The 18,839-nt window shown below is 39.9% G+C and overlaps 3 protein-coding genes across 5 annotated transcripts; 2 read left to right on the top strand and 1 right to left on the bottom strand.

Moving 5' to 3' along the window:
* The first annotated feature begins 309 nt into the window (after positions 1-309).
* On the top strand, positions 310-4,170 carry LOC130419938 (UDP-glucuronosyltransferase 2A1-like). Its single transcript, XM_056746957.1, has 6 exons — positions 310-1,072; positions 1,619-1,767; positions 2,487-2,618; positions 3,299-3,386; positions 3,471-3,690; positions 3,862-4,170. The coding sequence occupies exons 1-6, from the start codon at positions 358-360 to the stop codon at positions 4,160-4,162; spliced, it is 1,605 nt and encodes a 534-aa protein (XP_056602935.1). The 5' UTR covers positions 310-357; the 3' UTR covers positions 4,163-4,170.
* Positions 4,171-4,675: 505 nt separating this feature from the next.
* ythdc1 (YTH N6-methyladenosine RNA binding protein C1) lies at positions 4,676-14,294 on the top strand. Of its 3 annotated transcripts, none has more exons than XM_056746951.1 (16): positions 4,676-4,892; positions 5,457-5,558; positions 5,654-5,952; positions 6,040-6,415; positions 8,130-8,198; positions 8,281-8,402; positions 8,496-8,604; positions 8,810-8,927; positions 9,103-9,187; positions 9,373-9,542; positions 11,394-11,473; positions 11,781-11,817; positions 11,889-11,928; positions 12,853-12,918; positions 13,001-13,159; positions 13,443-14,294. In XM_056746951.1, exons 1-16 carry the CDS (start codon positions 4,865-4,867, stop codon positions 13,662-13,664), a joined length of 2,082 nt encoding a protein of 693 aa, XP_056602929.1. In that variant the 5' UTR covers positions 4,676-4,864; the 3' UTR covers positions 13,665-14,294. The 3 variants fall into 3 exon arrangements, with proteins under 3 accessions (XP_056602929.1, XP_056602930.1, XP_056602931.1); XM_056746952.1 differs by having other exon boundaries at positions 4,677-4,892; positions 8,299-8,402; XM_056746953.1 differs by having other exon boundaries at positions 4,677-4,892; positions 13,001-13,132.
* A 1,686-nt stretch (positions 14,295-15,980) lies between these two features.
* Positions 15,981-18,657, bottom strand: mob1a (MOB kinase activator 1A). The gene is made up of 6 exons (XM_056746800.1): positions 18,470-18,657; positions 17,556-17,722; positions 17,388-17,481; positions 17,072-17,205; positions 16,830-16,993; positions 15,981-16,706 (listed from the first exon to the last, which is right to left on the bottom strand). The coding sequence occupies exons 1-6, from the start codon at positions 18,481-18,483 to the stop codon at positions 16,629-16,631; spliced, it is 651 nt and encodes a 216-aa protein (XP_056602778.1). The 5' UTR covers positions 18,484-18,657; the 3' UTR covers positions 15,981-16,628.
* Positions 18,658-18,839: the final 182 nt, after the last annotated feature.

Genomic DNA, 18,839 nt, shown 5'->3' with positions numbered 1-18,839 from the left:
TTCAATTATAGCTCGTAAAAAGTAAATAACCTTCCAGCAGAGATGGAGTACAAGTTATGATCTGTGATTATTACAGGGGTCTTGAGTTGATGAAATGAGTAAATACAGTCTAACGTGTTGACACTGGGATACTCTTAGCTACATGCACGAGACCCTTCCTTCTGACTGGAGTGAAAGTTAAACGTTTCGCAAGCCAAGTTCACAAGCTCCGCTATCTGTCTGCATATCTACTTGGGCAAATAAATAACTTGTTTTTGCAGGGGACAAACTGCACCCACCCTCCCAAATATAACCCGACCTTCGCCCCAATCCTGTGCATGTATATCTGGATTCCTGTCACTCCACACTTACTCCATTATGATATCTGGGCCTTTGCTTGTGTTTCTGCTGCTGTGTGGAACAGACTTCGGCCACGCCGGCAGGGTTTTAGTAATGCCGGGCGAGTTCAGCCACTGGCACAACATGCGCACCATCATCGATGCGCTTGTGGAGCGCAACCATAGCGTGACCGTTCTGACCAGTTCTTCCTCACCGTCTGTGCCACACATGAAGAAGGAGAAGTTTACTTTCAACGTCTTTAAAGTCAACATGGAGAAAGAACAAGCCAAGGCAATGTGGGACAGTTTCATCAACCTCTGGATGAATAACACAGCACCTAAATACGAGAAGGTCTTCATGTTCTGGCGCATGATGACTGACTTCCTGGCTGTGGCATCTGACACCTGCTATGGGATGTTTCACAATCCGGATCTCTTACGCACGCTCAGGGAATCTCACTACGATGTGCTTTTATCCGATCCCATGATGGCGTGCACCGACCTGATGGCGCAGACACTCAATATACCGCACGTGCTGTCGCTGCGCTTTACCTTCGCATACGGGTTTGAGCGGATGTGCGGACAGCTGCCCACCACACCATCATATGTTCCTGCGGCCGGTGTGACCGACCACCTCACTGACAAGATGAACTTCATGGAGAGACTAGAAAACATGCTCCTGTACATCATATGCACAGCTTTATTCAAAATCAACACTAGGATTAACTTTGATGCACTTTACACTGAAATAAATGGTAATTCATGCATCTTTTACTCACCTTGAAGTGTAATCGTTGCCGGTGATGTCATGAGACGTTCATGACACTTTGTAAGTGTGGTATGTAACTCAACGCATATACAATCACAAAGGTCAGAATGACTAGGAAATGTTATTTAAAGGCACGGTTTGCAACAAAATAATAATTCTCTTTCATCGTTTATTCATACTCATGTCAAACCTGTATGAGTTTCTTTCTTCATACAGAAGATGATATTTTGAATAACGTTGATAATCAAAAGTCATTGAGCCCTATTGACTTTCATTGTATGAACCAAATCACCAAGACATTTCTTGAAATATCTTCTTTTGTGTTTCACTTAAGAAAGACTCACATACACTTTTTAACCATATGAGGGCAAAAAAATGATGATGAGATTTTTTGGTCTTTAGGTGAGTGTGTGATGATTTTTGGTGCCAAATTGGATGGTTTGTGTATGCGAATGGGATCAAATAACGGGCTGTTGTTGTAACTCCAAATGTTTGAAGAGTTTCTGAGCAACATTATTTCTGTCTTTTACAGGTAAACCCACAACTATGTGTGAGACGATGGGAAAGGCCGACATCTGGTTGATCAGATCTTACTGGGATTTTGAGTTTCCTCGACCATTGATGCCTAATTTTAAATTTGTTGGAGGATTACACTGCAAACCTGCCAAACCTCTTGAAAAGGTAACGTCTCAGGGTGAAATCGTTCAAGTGCATTCAGTCATCACTCTTTGTTTCCATTTGACTTAAAGGGACAGTACATCCCAAAATTTAAATTCTGTCATCGTTTAGGCTACTCACCTGTATTCGTTTCTTTTTCTGATGAACACAGAGAAAGATATTTGGAAGAATGTGAGTCAGATTCAGTTCCGGGACATCATTGACTACCACGATAGGACAAATTAAACGGTAGTCAAAGGTGCCCGAGAACTCTTTCTTCAAATATCAAATTTTGTGTTCAAGAGTATAAATAAATAAGATCCTCCTATGATGCGCCAGAACTAGAAATTGCAAAATTTCTTCCAAATATCTTTCTTTGTGCTCAACTTAATGCATCTCCATTACTAAACAACATAATTTGGCAAATATTTTCTGCAAAAGTATGATTTAATTGTAAGAAATTTGTAAATTTACAGTGATTTTCACACAGCTGAGTTTAAAGCTGGTTTATTTAACACATACTGTATTATTAGGTAATTTAAAAGGATATTTATGAATCAGAATAGTTTTGTGATGAAAATTGTGTATATACTATAAGAAGAGTTTCCCAAATGAGATAACTCATAAATCATGTTTTTTATTATGTTATCATGTTTTAATCATCGTGTTTTATTTTTTGAGTATACAGTATATAATATATGTGTGTGTGTGTGTGTGTGTGTGTGAATTTATGTGTTTGTTAGGATCTGGAGGAGTTTGTTCAGAGTTCAGGAGATCACGGCATTGTGGTGTTTTCATTAGGCTCTATGATCGATACTCTGACAATGGACAGAGCCAACATCATCGCTTCTGCTTTCGCTCAGATCCCACAAAAGGTCTAAAACTCTCTCTTACATCAGCAGACGTTCTGAGATGAATCACAACATTACAAACTTTAATTTGAAGACAAAAACACAGGCGCTATAGGTTTAAAGCACAAAGTGCAAGACATTTATTCATTTATTAGGCAGTGAACTGTACCCCAGACCTATAAAACAGACGTCAGAGCTCACATACTGTAAACTTCTTGTTAAATTAAGAGAACTGTTTGTTAATATTGACAAAACACCAGCAGAAGACTTTAAATGTGCTGGATGTGATTGCTTCTTAATAATAAAGGAGGATGCTGTACAGTTCAGAGAAAACTTGGTTTGTATTTTAATTTTATACAGGGTTGACCCATGTCGTGTACACTTTTAAATCATGTTCATGTGAGTTCACTGCAACATTATTTTGGCATTGACCACTCCATCCCTGTTCTGAAAACACTTATTACATCCAGAAAGTAATAGGTTTATTTCAGATATCATGCAAACAAAGTGATAATAATAGAAACTGTGTTTTACATAATCACATTAATTAATTAATCACAGAAAACCTTTAAAAGTCAAAACAACAGTCAAAACAAGACAGGGTAACAGTGAAATGGAGAAATTAAAAAACATAACTTCATCAAAGCAACCACAATGACTATGTACATATTTGACTAAGTTTCCTTGTGTGTATATTTGCACAGGTTGTGTGGCGATACAGTGGGAAAAGCCCAGAAACTCTGTCCCCCAACACAAAACTCTACGACTGGATCCCACAGAATGATTTACTGGGTAAAGAAAGTGTGGCCATGTGTTCACTTCACATTATTTATGTCCAGTGATGTCAGAGACATGAAGATTTGCTTCATCTCGTAGGACATCCCAAAACGAAGGCCTTCTTTTCTCACGGTGGGACGAATGGACTGTATGAAGCTGTTTATCATGGTGTTCCTATGGTGGGTTTACCACTGTTTGCTGATCAGCCGGATAATCTCAACCACATGAGAAGCAAAGGAGCTGCTGTCGTCCTCGACATCAACACCATGACGTCCAAAGACCTGCTGGACGCTCTCAACACTGTCATTTATAATACAACGTAAGTTCAAGTAGAAAGAAACTAGTTCCTTTAGAGCTTGTGTTCGTGGGTTTGAGCCCCAACAAATATTTGTACATTTTATTAAAAGCATTAAGGTTTGTTAATATTCTTGAGATCATAGACCAACATTCTGAAGAATGTTCTTGAAGATGTTGTTCTTTGTTGAATAAGGTACAAGGAGAGCATGATGAAGCTGTCCAGAATTCATCACGATCAGCCCATGAAGCCTCTGGATCAGGCCGTGTTCTGGATCGAGTTTGTGATGAGGAATAAAGGAGCGAAACACCTGAGAGTTCAGGCACACCAACTGACCTGGTATCAGTATTATCTACTGGATGTCATGGCCTTCTTACTCACCATATTTACTCTCAGTCTGTTCATTTTCATCAAAACCTGCTGTTTTCTGTCCCGCAAGTGTTTCAGGAGGACTGTTCCTGATCGCAGAGCAAAAAATAAGAATAAAAATGAGTGAATGTACAATATTGTGGTTGCCTTCCATCCATTTTTTTTATAGTTCTTTTAAAAGTTGTATAGTTCTGTACACTAATTGTAGTAGTTGGTCTCACTGGAATGAGTTCATAAAAAGATAAGAAAATTAAAAATGTCTGGTCCCAGGGGCCCGGGCCAAGTCCAGATAAACACAGCTTTAATAACAAAATATAATAATATAATCTGATGGATTTAATAGTTATTAGGAATTATTTTAATGCTTTTTAATGGTGTTTGTGGGTCTGTGGTTGTTGGCTTTTATTGGTGGGATTGCATCTGGCTGATGGGAACCAAAAGAACAGTTACCAATGAAAGTCTGATTTTTCAAACAGTATTGGAAATAAAAATAATTTGATTTAGTATTTTTGTTTTACTCTTTACACAGAAATAATTTATTTATTCAATTTCCACAAAGCCAGCGCATCTATTTCTGTTTTTTGTCATCGATGACCGTCTTGTCACCGCGACGGTCGGTGATCTTTTCCGTGAGTGTCTGGCAACCCCTCCAGTCGTCGCGCGAGAGGGAGAGCCGCCATTTTACAGCAGACACACGCACTCACACGACAAAAACACACGACTGCGTGTGAGAGTTTTATTTAAAACAGCCGTGAACTTACAAACACACACATTTATAGTGAAAGAAAAAGAAATCTAACGCCTGTGTTCAATCCAAAGAGGGCTGAATATGTCCGGCGACAGGAGGGACGAGAAAGGTAAACGATCTCAGTGTCTTTATGAGGCGCAGATATTTACATACATCACTCTTTATTTTAATCAATAAACAGTTATTAATAATGTGAATGACTCAGTTAAAAGTTATTCACGTAGAAAATTTTGCATGAAGTGAGTTCGACTGTTTTATAACGGACAACAGCTTAACGTTAGCATGATGCTAACTCGAGTTATTGTTCGGGATTTGATGTGTTGTGTGGTTGAACGTGGTGAAGTTGATGTTTATGTTGTGTAATAAGACGGGTTTCGTGTTTTTGATGTTAAGTAGCGTGTTTGTTGGTATTTAATGTTGTTTTAGAGAAACATGTCATTGTTGTCACATGTGAAATGTGAATGGGATGTCATGTAAACAATATGATACTTTTGAACTGAATCCTCTTCTCATTGAAGTTGTTCTATAATAAACAAAATAATATTTTGTGTTACTTCTTTTTTGTGTAAATTATTGGGTAACATGTGTATTGTTGTAGCAGTTTAAATTATTAAAAGTCTTACAGACAAAGATTCGATAATAATGTTGACATTGTATGTTCCCCGACTTGTAGATGGAGAACTGAATGTACTGGAAGATATTCTGACGGATGCTCCAGACCAGGACGACGAGCTCTACAACCCAGAAAGTGAACATGATATTAATGCGAAAAAAGGTACATTTATTGGTTTACTTGTTACACGAAAAAGTGTAGATCTCTCTCATAGACTACTTCCTCATTTGAATCCCTTCGATTCTCAAACGTCTCAGGGTCTAAAAGGAAGAATGAACGAGGAGACAGCCAGGACGCAAAGCGGCTCAGATCCTCAGGACACACCACCAGACAGACGGCGAAGAGAGCCGGCCATTCTGCAGGATCGAACGGCAAAAAGAGCAGCAATCCCAGAGGAAGACGTGCACCCGATGACCTGTATGAGGACAGAAAGAGCCACGGCGGAAGAGGGAGCGCTCCTCAGTCCGATCTGTCTAAAGGATACGGTGAGAAAGGCGTGTCACGCAGCAGAGAGTCCCAAAGACGGATCAAACCGCTGATGCGAGACCTCACTGAGGTGTGTATCCGCTTTACCGCATATGTTCATGCGTAGCGCTCAGTGCCGTGTTTATAAAGGTTTTCCGCTTGTTTTTTTTCTCTGAAGATACGGAAGACCAGTGAGGACAGCACGGGCAGAGTAAGCCGCTCTTCCAGAGACGAGGAGGCAGCTCATTCAGAGGAGTACGCGTCAGATCAGGAGACGGCCAGCTCCGCCGCTGCTTCCACTGAGGGCAACTGCTCTGAAGTAGAGGAGGAGGAGGTCATGGAGGAGGAAGGAGAGAAGGAAGGGGAGGAGGAAGAAGAAGTGGAAGAGGAGGAAGAAGAGGAGTATGAGCTGGAGGAAGAGGAAGATGACCCACGAGAGGCCACTGAACAGAATGACTATGACACCCGCAGTGAGGCCAGTGACTCCCAGTCTGAGTCGGTTTCCTTCTCAGATGGCGAGTCTGTGCATTCCATCTCAGGCTCTGAGGCCTCAGGTATGAGCTACTGAAGATAACCTTTAATTAAATAGTAACCATTTTCATATTATGAGCTATTAAGTGGCTTGTAATTCTGTTTCAATCACAGTGGACTCGTAGTCTGCAGTCTACATACGCAGCTGTCTGGCATCATTCTTATATAAATGAATCTGTGTTGAAAGCATTTGTGTCATAATGTTTATAACCACAGAAAATAATTTTCACACATCTAAAAAAAATTATGATTAGGAAAATCAACATAACTTTTGTCGTGACAGCACCAGAGAATATCTTAGTCATTTTAAGCGCACACTACACAACTTGCATCTCTTATGGCGTGTTCACATTGGTGGTTTGGTTGTTACTTTTGGTGGTTTTGTAGACGTCAAAACGGCATCAGGAGTTTCTTATGTAAACGCTTGATGTTGTCAAATCATGTGAATTTTTGTAGGGTCAGCAATTCCTGTTCAGATGTCTTTAGCTCATGTTGTGTTTATATTTCACACAAACCGCACGCAAAGTTCTTTAGGAACTGTGGGTTTGCTTGTTTGGTGCGCAACAGGATTGGGATGGCAGCATTTACACTAAGAGATCAGAGTTCAGTTTAATCGAACCAAAACTGTCAAAATGTGAAAACACTCTCTGAAATCTCTGCTTGATGTAGTCTGGTTACTAAGTGCCGACAACAATCTCACGCTATGTGTGCTTAACACAACCTTTGAAATTTAACAGAACTATAAGTCTTTACATGAGGAAGCAGGTATTTAAAATAAGTTGAGCAGTTTTGCAAAGACTCCTTTTAAAGTGACAGTTCACCCAAGAATGAAGATTCTGTCATTTACTCACCTTTAGGCATGTGCAGGATTAATGTAAATCGCCACTAAATCCTGCTGAAATCAAGCTGGCTGCGATTATGCAAGGGATTGATTCTTTTATTTATGCGTAGCTTGTCCGTGAACCACGGCTCTGGGATCAGTTGGAAATGCTGCTCGATCTAAAAGCAGTGCAGTGTGAGTTTGAGTTAAAAAAGCAACACCCAGCAAACATGATCATTATAAATATAATTTATTACCATGAAAAGGTTTGAGGAACAGTGATAAAAACATGTCCTTAGGCATTTCCTAGAACTATGTGGGTGGTGGTCTTCTTCTGCCGTGAGAATTTTGAGTTTCTCCACGAGAGCACACTCTGGCTTTCGGATGCAGAAGCATTTAACTGTTCTTCACTTACAAGTTGTGCATAAATCACGTGATATATATTTTGGGTTAATCGTGCACATCCCTACTCGCCTTCGAATTGTTCCAAATCCGTATAAATGTCTTTGCTCTTAATGAACACTGAGAAAGATATGTAGACGAATGCTTTTGACCATGAGTTCTTGGACCCCATTGACTACCATAGTAGGAAAAATCGCTGTATACTTTTTTTGTTCTGGTAAACACAAAAGACAAACAGTTCTTGGAAAATGTTATACCATTGTCATTTGTCCTACTATGGTGGTCAATTATCGTTTCGGTGCATCACGTATGCACACCTGATGGCAACCTGAAGTGTGAATTTCTAACAACCAGATCTCATGTTTTCTTTCTTCTTTCTTTTTTTTCATGATGGGAACCGTGTTTAGTAATGATATTTAATGACTGAAACTCATTTTGGTCCGCAGTCATGCATCTGCCTGCAGCAACATATGCTTTTTTGTTTTTGATCAAATTGTTTCATTTCTGACTTTTAGGCTCTGATAAGAAACACGAGAAACTGTCGTCTTCTGTCCGGGCTGTGAGGAAGGCCATTTCACTCACTCGTAAGAGCATCACACTCTCGCTGTGTTTGATAGCATTTGTGACACCCATGTTTATAATCTCTAGTGTCTGTATTTTAAATAGATTTCCGTCTTTCCTCAGTCGGTAAAGATCAAACCAGCAAGCTGAAGTACGTCCTGAGAGAGGCCAGATTTTTCCTTATCAAGAGCAACAACCACGAGAATGTTTCTCTGGCGAAAGCAAAGGTACGCCGCTCACTACTCTGTTTATTCATTTTAAAGAAACGTTGTTTCATTTACATCTACCCAGTTTAACCAGCGTCTGTTCTCTCTCCTCAGGGTGTGTGGTCCACTCTGCCTGTCAATGAGAAGAAACTTAACGCTGCTTTTCGCTCGGCCCGAAGCGTCTTACTCGTCTTCTCTGTCAGGGAGAGCGGGAAATTTCAAGGTGGTTCTTGCAAAAAACAACAGAATTCATGAAATATAAATGACCTGTTAGTCTTGAAACACGCACGGCTTAGTTTTATTAGCCTGACTGTTTTGTAATTCTCTGTGTGACCTGCAGAGGGATTTCAGTTTGGATAAATTATGAAATCTTCTTTTCAAATGCTGGAGAATTGACAGATTGAATCTTTTGGCGTTTGGTTTATCAGGTTTTGCTCGTCTCTCTTCTGAGTCTCATCACGGAGGATCTCCCATCCACTGGGTGCTGCCCGCAGGCATGAATGCTAAGATGCTCGGAGGAGTCTTCAAAATTGACTGGATTTGCAGGTATTTACTCGTGACAATATTTGTGCTTCTTCGTTGTGATATGAAACAAAAACGTCACGCTGTAAAATGTTTTACAAATGCCAAACAATTGATTATACAAGGCAAAAAATATGTGAAATAAACTTCTTAATTACAAGAAAACGTCTCCACATCATGTGTTTCTTCCTGTCCAAAGGCGTGAATTACCTTTTACCAAAACGGCCCACCTTACCAACCCATGGAACGAGCACAAGCCTGTGAAGATAGGACGTGACGGACAGGTAAGCTGTTTCTTTTATTTGTCGATATGTTTAAATGTTGCCGTATTGATATGAAATGATGTCAACACCAGAACAAAGCTTGTTTCTTTTTCCATCGAGTTTCATTATTAAATCATGTTCATTTTGTCTTTGTTCAACCGCCCTGTATGGCGTCTCATCTGACGGATGTAATCGATGGGCTCCAGGAGATCGAACTGGACTGCGGGACACAGCTGTGCATGCTCTTCCCCCCCGACGAGAGCATCGATTTGAATCAGGTCATTCACAGAATGCGCCACAAGAGGAGGATGCACTCCGAGCCTCGGTCTCGGGGCCGACCCCCCCACAGAGAGCCCGCCCCTCGAGACCCGGGAAGGTTAGAAATATTCTTTGGACTGATAGTGCACGCTTGCGTCCCCGTCACCTGACGAGAAGGGCGCAAGGCGGGGTGTTTTTTTGTTCCCGCTTCGTCTTCATCATCGCTCAGAGAAGAGCCTGAAACCGGACCGGTCGGAGCGTCCATCTCCCGTTCTGTTCACCTTATGTTGATGGTGGTGTGTAAGTGTGAGCCTCAGAGCGCTGCGGTGTAGCTGTAGCCCTGAGGTTGGTTTCTGTCTGTAGATGAGACTGTTTACATTTCTTCCCAAAGCCTTTTCTTGCAGGAGTCCGTGGGGAATAGAGCCAGTCAAATATGGGACCCTTTTAAAAGGAGCCTTTAATGTTAAGCAGAAGATGACGCGTCGGTTTGAGGGGCAGAAAGCCGTCGTTGTTAAAGCAAACCCCCCCCAAAAAAAAGCTTTCAAGAGGAGCGTATTTTGGGACTTCTGATCTGGGTTTTCTTTCCCAGTGTGTGCTGGTCAATGTAGATAGATAAAATGTGCTGGTAGAGCGAGAAAGTGAGGGAGAGAGAGGGCTAGTGCCGATGGACTCCGATCTCACCAGGGACTGTTCCTATAGAGTCCTGCTATACATGAACTCTCTTCCTTCTCGAAATGAGGGCGGCCTTCACTTTACCCCTCAAACAGGCCCAAACATGGACATAAAGCATCCCTACTCTCTCCAGAAAAAATATTGCTTTACATTATCTGTCCCTCACTGATGGACTCAACATCACGCATGTCATTCCCCATTCCCCATCCCCTTTGTTTAAAAAAAAAACAGCCCCGCTTCGATGGGATGTTGCACCTGGCGGTAGGTAGGCGGTTTGGTTTTCCTCCTCTGGACGCCTCCACCCCTCCCTTCTTCTGCGTTTCTCTGAGCCTTCCACGGACTGAGTGGCCCAAGAGAAGCTTATTTCCAAATGTCTGGATCTTCTCTTGGTCTTTTGGGTTTGATTTGAAATGGACTTATCGCTCCCCCTTCTTCCGACTTACCGGGCCCTCCCGTTTAAAATGTGTTAAAGCATAAGATGGACTGTTTTATGATGAACTTTTACTCGATAAGTATTTGCCAACGTTAACAGTCGCAAAACGACCAGAATGCGGTATGTTGCACCTTCAACCAGATTTGTTTGTTTGTTTTGTTGGGTTTCTTTAACATTTCATTATTGAGTGCTGAATTCACAATGAGTAATCTCAAACATTATCACAAGTGTCCTTCGGCATGTGTCACACGTGGGGTGACCCTTGACAGAACCACAAAATCACGGGTTTGACGTGGAAGGAATTTTACAGGTTTAACAAGTTGTTTCCGGTGTTTGTGGCATTATGTTCAATACCGTATAAATAATTATTCAAATCAATGGTTATAGAACTAATGGCGCAGAAATGTGGAGGTTGTATTTTTTGTACTGTTTTTGTCGATCAGTATTTTTGAGTATGATCTTCTGGGTTTGTGTACTTGATGTGTGTGTTCTTGCACAATTTTCTCTGTCTGTTTATTCTAATGTTAACACCCTCAAATGTTTGAGACTGTTGTTTGAAACATTACCTTTTTATATTCATGCACTTAATTTGCTTGCAGCATTATTGGTAATGAACATTATGCCACTGATGCCGTCGAGAGAGCTTAACCTGCACCTGTAACATTCCTGTTAGCAGAATAATAATCATAATCATGTACATCATGTAAAGGTCACATCCACATGTGAAAAAGTAAATTCCTGCAACACTCACATCAAAACACGTGAGCCCACATACATACATATTGACGTGAAGGACAGAGCTATATCATTTGTGTGTTTTTCAATCTGTGCCGTGTTTCACATGAATGTACCTGATTCACGTAGGCGTCGTCCAGAGGAATATGACATGCACAACCGGAAGCGGCCCAGGATGGATTATCCTCCAGAATTCCCACAGAGACCAGGTCAATATCTGCACCACGAGACGATCGCCTTGTTTTCTCTCTTTTTACATTTCAGTGTATTGAAGTCAAATATAATGACTTCTGTCATCGCTTTTTCATCCTCATGTGGTTGTTACCCTGTACATGACTCTGCCCAGTAGAAGCCGAAAGAAGATATTTTTTGAAATGCTTTGTGGGGTTCGATGTCGTTTGTTTCTGATCGTTCTACAAAATATCTTCTTTTGTATTCTGAAGAAAGAAAGTCATTACAGGTGTTCAGAATGTCCGTGCTGTCTTTGAGTTTTCTCTTTTCTTGCCGTCATTCTAGGTTTCATGCCGGACCCACGGAACGCACACGTGGACAGGTAAAATCTCAGCTTTCCTTCTCTTTCATTGTGAATTGACGCATAATAAACCTCTATATCTCTTTACACAGGCGTTTCACTGGTGTCAGAAGAGACGTGTTCCTTAATGGAGTAAGTCTTTTTATTCCTGTTCTTCCCATTTTGCACATTTCTCAAAGAGATTTCTCGAATGGTATACAGCACGAGCGTAGCCAAAGGACGGGCCTGATGGGCACAGGCCCGCCCACTTTATGATTAGGCCCGCCCAGTTATTACAAAAATATTTTATTTATTAAATTATTGTAATGTTATTGTATTCAACATCATTAAGAACATGACAGTGTCATTTCTAATTCAAATGATAAAATGTCATTTTGGATGCTTAATGAATTTAATCGACTTGTGAGTGTGAGTCTTCATGCAGTTAGCCTAAAGTGCTGTGTGTTAGCTAGCGCGATGTCAAAACAAATTTATATTATTAATGTTTTGTTTTTACTTGTATTTCCCTTGGAAAGAACTCCCCCAGCCTTGTTTTTTATTTGAACGTTATTTAATAGACGAATTGATTAATGAAGCGCTATTTTCATTTTTCAAAGAGTTATTATTAAAAACTTCATATAGACTTCATCAGTCTAATGTGCGATTTAAAGTTTTGGTATTTTATTTTGGCGTTGATTATTAAATAAATGTGCCTAATTGATTAAATAAAAGGCATTTACAGAAAACTTTAATTAAGGTGTAAATCAATAAAAATTAGATTTGAGTCTAATATTAATGCAATACTTGTTATAAACGTGTTTTGGAAACGTGGTAGTTTGTTGGTAGCATGTTATGTGCCGTAGTTTATTAAAAAAAAAAAAAAAGAAGATTAAAAATACACAACCAAGACAGTCAAGGTGCCCGCTCACTTTTGCCCAGGCCCGTCCAAAAATATACGTCTGACTACGTCACTGGTGTACAGTAAGACCTGAAGTATCCATTCAAGATTATATTTGAGTTAGCTGTCATAAATCACCCTTCGTTCAAAATGATTAACACACACATTTTTATTTCCAGTCTTATAATGACTACATGAGAGAATTCCACCACACCATGGGTCCTCCACCACCGTGGCAGGGAATGGTGAGTAATAAGGAGCAGTGACAGAACTACGAACTGCTATCGTGATTTGTTTTAACATGAATTTATCGTTTCGTTCGTGCAGGCGCCGTACCCCGGAATGGAGCACCCGCCTCAGCACCCGTACTACCAGCATCATCCTCCACCACCACAGGCCCACCCACCGTACTCCGGACATCACCCCGTGCCCCATGACGCCCGCTTCAGAGAGAAAAGGGTTGTTCGCTCTTTTGCTTCCAGTCTGGTAATGTTTAGCCACAGCTCAGCTGAGGAATGTGCCCGATAGCCGTGAAACCTAGTGAGCTGCCTACACGGGGGGCATTTTAGATGATGTTCGATTTGTGTTTGTGTGTGCGATCCTCGAACACCATCAGAACACATTACGGATGGGCCTTATTCAACTTTCATATGTATTTAAGTTTAAATATGTGCACTCCTGATGCTGAGTATGTAGGCAGTAGACTGCAAGGTTAATAAGATACACCCGTACGGCGTTGCTCACTCTTTCTTTCTCACTTTTCCGGCAGCATGACTATGACATGCGTGTAGACGACTTCCTGAGACGCACGCAGGCGGTGGTGAGCGGACGCAGGAGCAGACCGCGCGAACGAGACCGTCAGAGAGAGCGAGACCGCCCACGTGACGCCCGGCGGGACAGAGAGAGGGAGCGCGGCAGAGAGCGAGACCGTGAGAGAGAGCGGATTCGAGATCGCGAGAGAGAGAAGGAGAGAGGCCGTTACCGGAGATAATAATGCTTCATCTGTTTTTTCCCCATTTGTTTTGTAGATAATGTACGTTTTTTTTTACAATGAACTGTTCGTCAGAAAGCTGACTTAAATCTGTGCTTTTTACTCTTTGTTTTGTCAAACTGCCATTGTATCATGTAAGCAGTGCGTCGAGATGAACTGTGAAACCAAAAAACTTTTACCCTCACATCTTTTATTGCTTTTTTTAATCATCGGTTCTTGAGTTAAACGTTGGCTTTTTCATTTTGGATTGTGAGGGATGTTCCCGTACTGTATGGTTATCACAATTTTTAAGCGTCTGTGACCGTGTTTGCTAGCTCTGCGCTTGTCTTTGTGTATTCCGTTGTACATTTAAATGAAGTCATATTCAGTCGCACTGCAAAATATGACTGTTGTATCTGTGTTGCTTTGGACTCATTTCCTGGTGTTTGCATTGGGAAATGAGCCGTTCCTTCTGTCAAATGGAAGAATCCTAAATGTTATAAAGGTTTGTAAAAGGACTCGAGCCATTTGTGTTTGGAGAAGTTGTTTTGTACGAAACAAAGCTAAATCAAAGTGAATCGTTGCTGTTTTGTGTTTATCAGAATGAAGCATTAAATCACAAATAAAAACTTTTCAATTTTTTTAAATCAACCAGAAAGTATGATAAAGTGAAAAATAGGTGAAATTTATATATATTTTTAAGACGTCTTGTTGCTTGAAGTCCCACTGAAAAGAAAAATTATATTTTTCTTGGAATATTGCAGCCTTAATAGTAAATAGCTTTTCAATGTTGATGATTTTCTTTTTTAAATTCATGTACCCTCATAATCTTCAGTTAAAGTCTCAAATGACGTAAACTAGACCGCTTGGCCGGAGCAGATCCATTGAGAGAGTTGCGTCAACTTCACGTTCATGGAGGCCCTCAATAGTTCCCGGAAGATACTAGTAACGCATGGAGCTGTGACTAAACAGACAAACTGAGGTGAACATCTAACCCAATTAAAGACGAAAGCCATTTAATGAATAAAAAAAAAGAAATAAAGCATTTAAAGAGAAACCATAACTTCCTATGGATCTATCTGAAGGCTCCATGAATCACGTGACGCTCTAGCGTTTTGGACTTCCGTTGGCAGACCTCTCTCTCTGAATGGCTCTCTGCCGGAGCATCCTTTAACTCCTCCCCCTCAACTGTCAGTCTGGTGCTGCGTCTCACTTCGCATACTATCCGTCCTAAATAGTATTCGAACATGGAATTAGTATGTCCCAAATAATAGTATACTGAAAGAACCCGGATGGTCTACTGTTTCCGGTGAAAATTCGTAGTGTGAATCCATGGACAATTAACGGCTGGTATTTCCCACAACTCACCGCGAGAGGGCGGAGTTTAGTGACGCTATACTGCATTAATTAAAGTAAATAATAGATGCAGCGAAAAACGCGTGCCACAATCTCTCTATTTGAAAATTATTTTCACTCGGAATTGTGTCAGAATACGGAAGTAAAAATGATCGCAACTTCCGGATCACAGGGACTTTAACGCCTTTCTGTCGTTTATTTATCCTTATGTGGTTGTAAACCTTTATGTGACTCTTTCTTCAATAAAACACAAACGGAAGGTATTTTGAAAAATGTCTCCGTGGTTATGTGTTCACACCTTTGAGATCGGTTTGATTGTCAACATTCTCTAAAATTTCTTTTGTGTTCCACATAAAACAAGTTTGAAATGATATGACGGTGAGGAAATGATGCAATTTTGAGTGAACATTTAAACACAGATGGGAACAATTTACAGAAAAAAGTTCATTAAAACATTGTTATTACCATTGTAAACTTTGTTGGTAAACTTTGTTATTACCAAGTTGAATGGAAAGTTGCAAAATCTCTCAAAAGAAACGTCCCGTTTGACCCGGACAATCATCAGGATCTGAACCTTCTCTCAGCCCTGCATGCTCATCACTCAGCCCTTAGTGGTTCTGTAAGCTTACATGATAGAAGCCTAAAACACCTGAGGATATAGATTTATACTCCTGTCTTTATATACAAAATCTGAAAAAAAACATGGTTTCAATGAAATATCGGAATACACAGAGGTACTTCCACTTAACACATGTAAATAACTTTACAGCTCAAATCATTTATACAGAATTAATGTAGGTACAAAATTGTGCTTTTCTGGACAGGGATTAGGTTAAGTATAGGCTTTCGTTAAATTAGGACATTTGCATAGTTTTTACAAACAAGTATTATGGACAAGATATAAGAAAGGTAATATTGTGATCATGTTCAGGTTAAATACAGGCTAAATAAGTTACTAAATGTAAAAAAATAAATACGCAATTTATCCTTATACATTTTTTTTTATTGTTGGCTCTTAAGGCAAAACGTTAAATGCTCCAGCATTTGTAAATCACTTAAGACAAAAGTGTCTGCTAAATGAAGAAATGTAAACAAACATTTAAGTTCTAAGTTACTCATTTTTTTTCTTTGAAGTCCTAATACAGGTCTCGAAAATTACAATCACACAGAAACTGTAACAACCTTGAAAAATGACTATTATGGTTAGAATAAAACGAGGAAAACAATATAAAATAAAATGGAATACAATCTTACAAAAATAGTCCCAAATAGATCTTACCCTTTTAAAACATTTAAAAACAGGAATACATGTCAGATTTGACTAAAAATGCAATTGTTTGTATACTTCTATAAAAAAATCTGATACTGATTTCATTTCCCCGTCCATTAAAATAGCTAAAACAAATCACGACTCACAGTGTAATACTGAAAAATGGGAGAAAAAAAACTTTACACAAACAACAAGTTTTCAGGACGACACTTCAATAAAGCTCGGCTTGGATGTTGCAAAGACAATCGGTGTCGTGCACAAACAATGCAGAGTTCTGAAAACAGACAAAAAGAAAGAAGTGGTCTTCAGGAGTGCTCGGACTGTGGAAAGTGCGACTGATATGGTGATGGTGTCAGGGTCTATCTGTCCTTGCTTCCCAGTTTCTCAATAAGGTCCTGTAGAGGTGCCAGCTCTCTGCGATCAATGAGATTGAACTCCTACAGAGGGTCATCAAAAGTCACAGATGAAAGAAATCAAAATGGAGCTAAAAATGATAAATGCTGCTCGACTCTTCACGTCGTTTCACGTTTCAATGTCTGAAACCCGGTTCATGGGCTTACCTGAACAAAGAAGATGAAATGCTTGAAGGAGGTGTTGAGGTGAGCTTCCTCCTGAAGCTGCATGACCGAGTCAAAATGCTGGTGGTAAATATGAGCGTAGACTCTGAACAGACGCTTCAGGATAGTCTTGGCCACTGACATGAAGTTCTTTGGAAAAGGAACACCTGGAAAGAGAGATGAAGTATTATTTAAACAGCACAATTTCTTCAGATGGCCTCATGTGTGTGATAAGTCAAACAAACCAATCTTGGATGGAAACAGGGTTTCATCATCCAGCTGATCTTGAACCCAGGTCATCAGGTAGTCAATGTACTTGGGGGCAGAACACTTGATGGGTTTCTTGATGTTGGTGCCATCTGCCCAGTGATATTCATATCTATGGACGTAAAGGCAATTGTATGATTTTTAGACCACATATCTCCTTTACATTTAAATATGTTTAGTATAAAATACCTAAACGAAAGACATTTCATTCATAGTTTAAAACTATCTTGTGGTCAAACAACTGCTCAAGTTCATGATCAAACACGGTTAGTACACATGAAGCTGTTTGTTCACCTGGGCCCTGCAGACATCACAGAGCAGCTGACTTCTGTGCAGAATTCAGTGATGGTGCCATACAGCATGTTGATCTGGTTGAAAAAGTCAACGGCTGAAAAAATAAACAGATGAGAATTAGCAGCTTATTCCTCTGATGTAAGACGTATTCCATCCACACGAACTCACTGTTGACAGCGATCCATTCGTTGAGGTCCTCTCCATCCGGTAACATCACGGCAGCCCGGAGGTTTCCGCTTCCTAACGTGGCCTCGGCGTGCTTGAGCAGCTCATATTGATGAGAGCCCTCTGGGATGTTTTTCTTCGGCTTGAAAGTCTTTGATGAACGACTTCCACTGAAAGACAAAGTCGATATATTTTACCACATCATTTAGGTCTGCAAAAAACTCTGACACAAAGTTATTCAAGTTTTTTTTTTAAATGCTTGAATAAAATATTAAAACCATTTTAACAATATATTGACAATATTAAACAAATTCCAGATGACAGGCTAATAAAGTAAAAGGACATTTGAAAACAGATCAAGTTTTCTAAACTTGAATAAGGTGTTGCTCTTTTTGCTTTTGAATGTTGATCTATTAATGTACAATTGAGCAAGCAACAAAATGAAACCCCAAAAACATCAGCAGCAATTTTACAAGATTCAACAGAAAAAATTATATCGTTTTAAAACTTTAAATTAAAAATATAGTTTTACCCTCACATGGACATTTGATATAATTCTTGATGCGTCATATTACTTTTCAAAACTTTATGAAGTAATTATGAACAAACGTTCATAACAAACTTTAATGGTCCTTAATAAAGTAAATAGAGTGCATTGAACATGAGAGATCTTATATGAGATATGTTTACATGTAACGCTGCTCAACACAGGAACATGTCAACCGGAAGTGCTGCTGCTAGATGAACGTAACGTTCTCAGAGCGGATAAAATGGTCGTTGCTTTAACTTTTTCTTGGTGAACTTATATCGATATTAATACCGCTGTCAGAAATGTTCTGTTTGCTAGTGACACGTCGCGAAAAACGATTGTGACGCGAAACTGCGTGCAAAGAAAGTTAGCCGACTAAAATACTCACAATAAGAAACTCATGTCCGGGTCTGTTCTCCAAAGACAGCTAGAACGTGATACTTATGACTAATCCGAGGTACAGTTAACTTTCAAAAGCCATAAACATTAAATGTAAAGAGTTATTTCAAGTTGGCGATTTTGCAGCCTGAAGAATAAATTATGGGCGGAGTTTATCCGGACTCGCTTTCTCAGGAAGCGTCTGTGATTGGCTGCCGTAGCCGCGCTGTTCCGTAGCCAAAAAATACAAGCGGGTAAAATCAATGCTTGATTTGTTGCAGATTCGTGACTATCCATATTATTATAATAGTTTGGTTATGATATTGTTATTACTTAGTTATTAGTAAAACTGCAGTTATTGTGGATTGTAGGTTCCTTGC

Source organism: Triplophysa dalaica, chromosome 4 (genome assembly GCF_015846415.1).
Source record: "Triplophysa dalaica isolate WHDGS20190420 chromosome 4, ASM1584641v1, whole genome shotgun sequence".
NCBI lineage: Eukaryota > Metazoa > Chordata > Actinopteri > Cypriniformes > Nemacheilidae > Triplophysa > Triplophysa dalaica.
This window is presented reverse-complemented; position numbering and strand designations above follow the sequence as displayed.

What these genes read in the sequence shown, in the direction of transcription:
- mob1a (XM_056746800.1), bottom strand. An exon ending in CCTGTTTCCATCCAAGATTG is followed by an intron (nt 16,994 to 17,071) that starts GTTTGTTTGACT and finishes CTCTCTTTCCAG; the next exon opens with GTGTTCCTTTTCCAAAGAAC. An exon ending in ATTTCATCTTCTTTGTTCAG is followed by an intron (nt 16,707 to 16,829) that starts GTAAGCCCATGA and finishes GACCCTCTGTAG; the next exon opens with GAGTTCAATCTCATTGATCG.
- LOC130419938 (XM_056746957.1), top strand. Translation starts at nt 358, where the DNA reads ATGATATCTGGGCCTTTGCTTGTGTTTCTGCTGCTGTGTGGAACAGAC. An exon ending in TCGCTCAGATCCCACAAAAG is followed by an intron (nt 2,619 to 3,298) that starts GTCTAAAACTCT and finishes ATATTTGCACAG; the next exon opens with GTTGTGTGGCGATACAGTGG. An exon ending in CCCACAGAATGATTTACTGG is followed by an intron (nt 3,387 to 3,470) that starts GTAAAGAAAGTG and finishes TTCATCTCGTAG; the next exon opens with GACATCCCAAAACGAAGGCC.
- ythdc1 (XM_056746951.1), top strand. Translation starts at nt 4,865, where the DNA reads ATGTCCGGCGACAGGAGGGACGAGAAAG. An exon ending in TTTCTCTGGCGAAAGCAAAG is followed by an intron (nt 8,403 to 8,495) that starts GTACGCCGCTCA and finishes CTCTCTCCTCAG; the next exon opens with GGTGTGTGGTCCACTCTGCC. An exon ending in GCTCTTTTGCTTCCAGTCTG is followed by an intron (nt 13,160 to 13,442) that starts GTAATGTTTAGC and finishes CTTTTCCGGCAG; the next exon opens with CATGACTATGACATGCGTGT.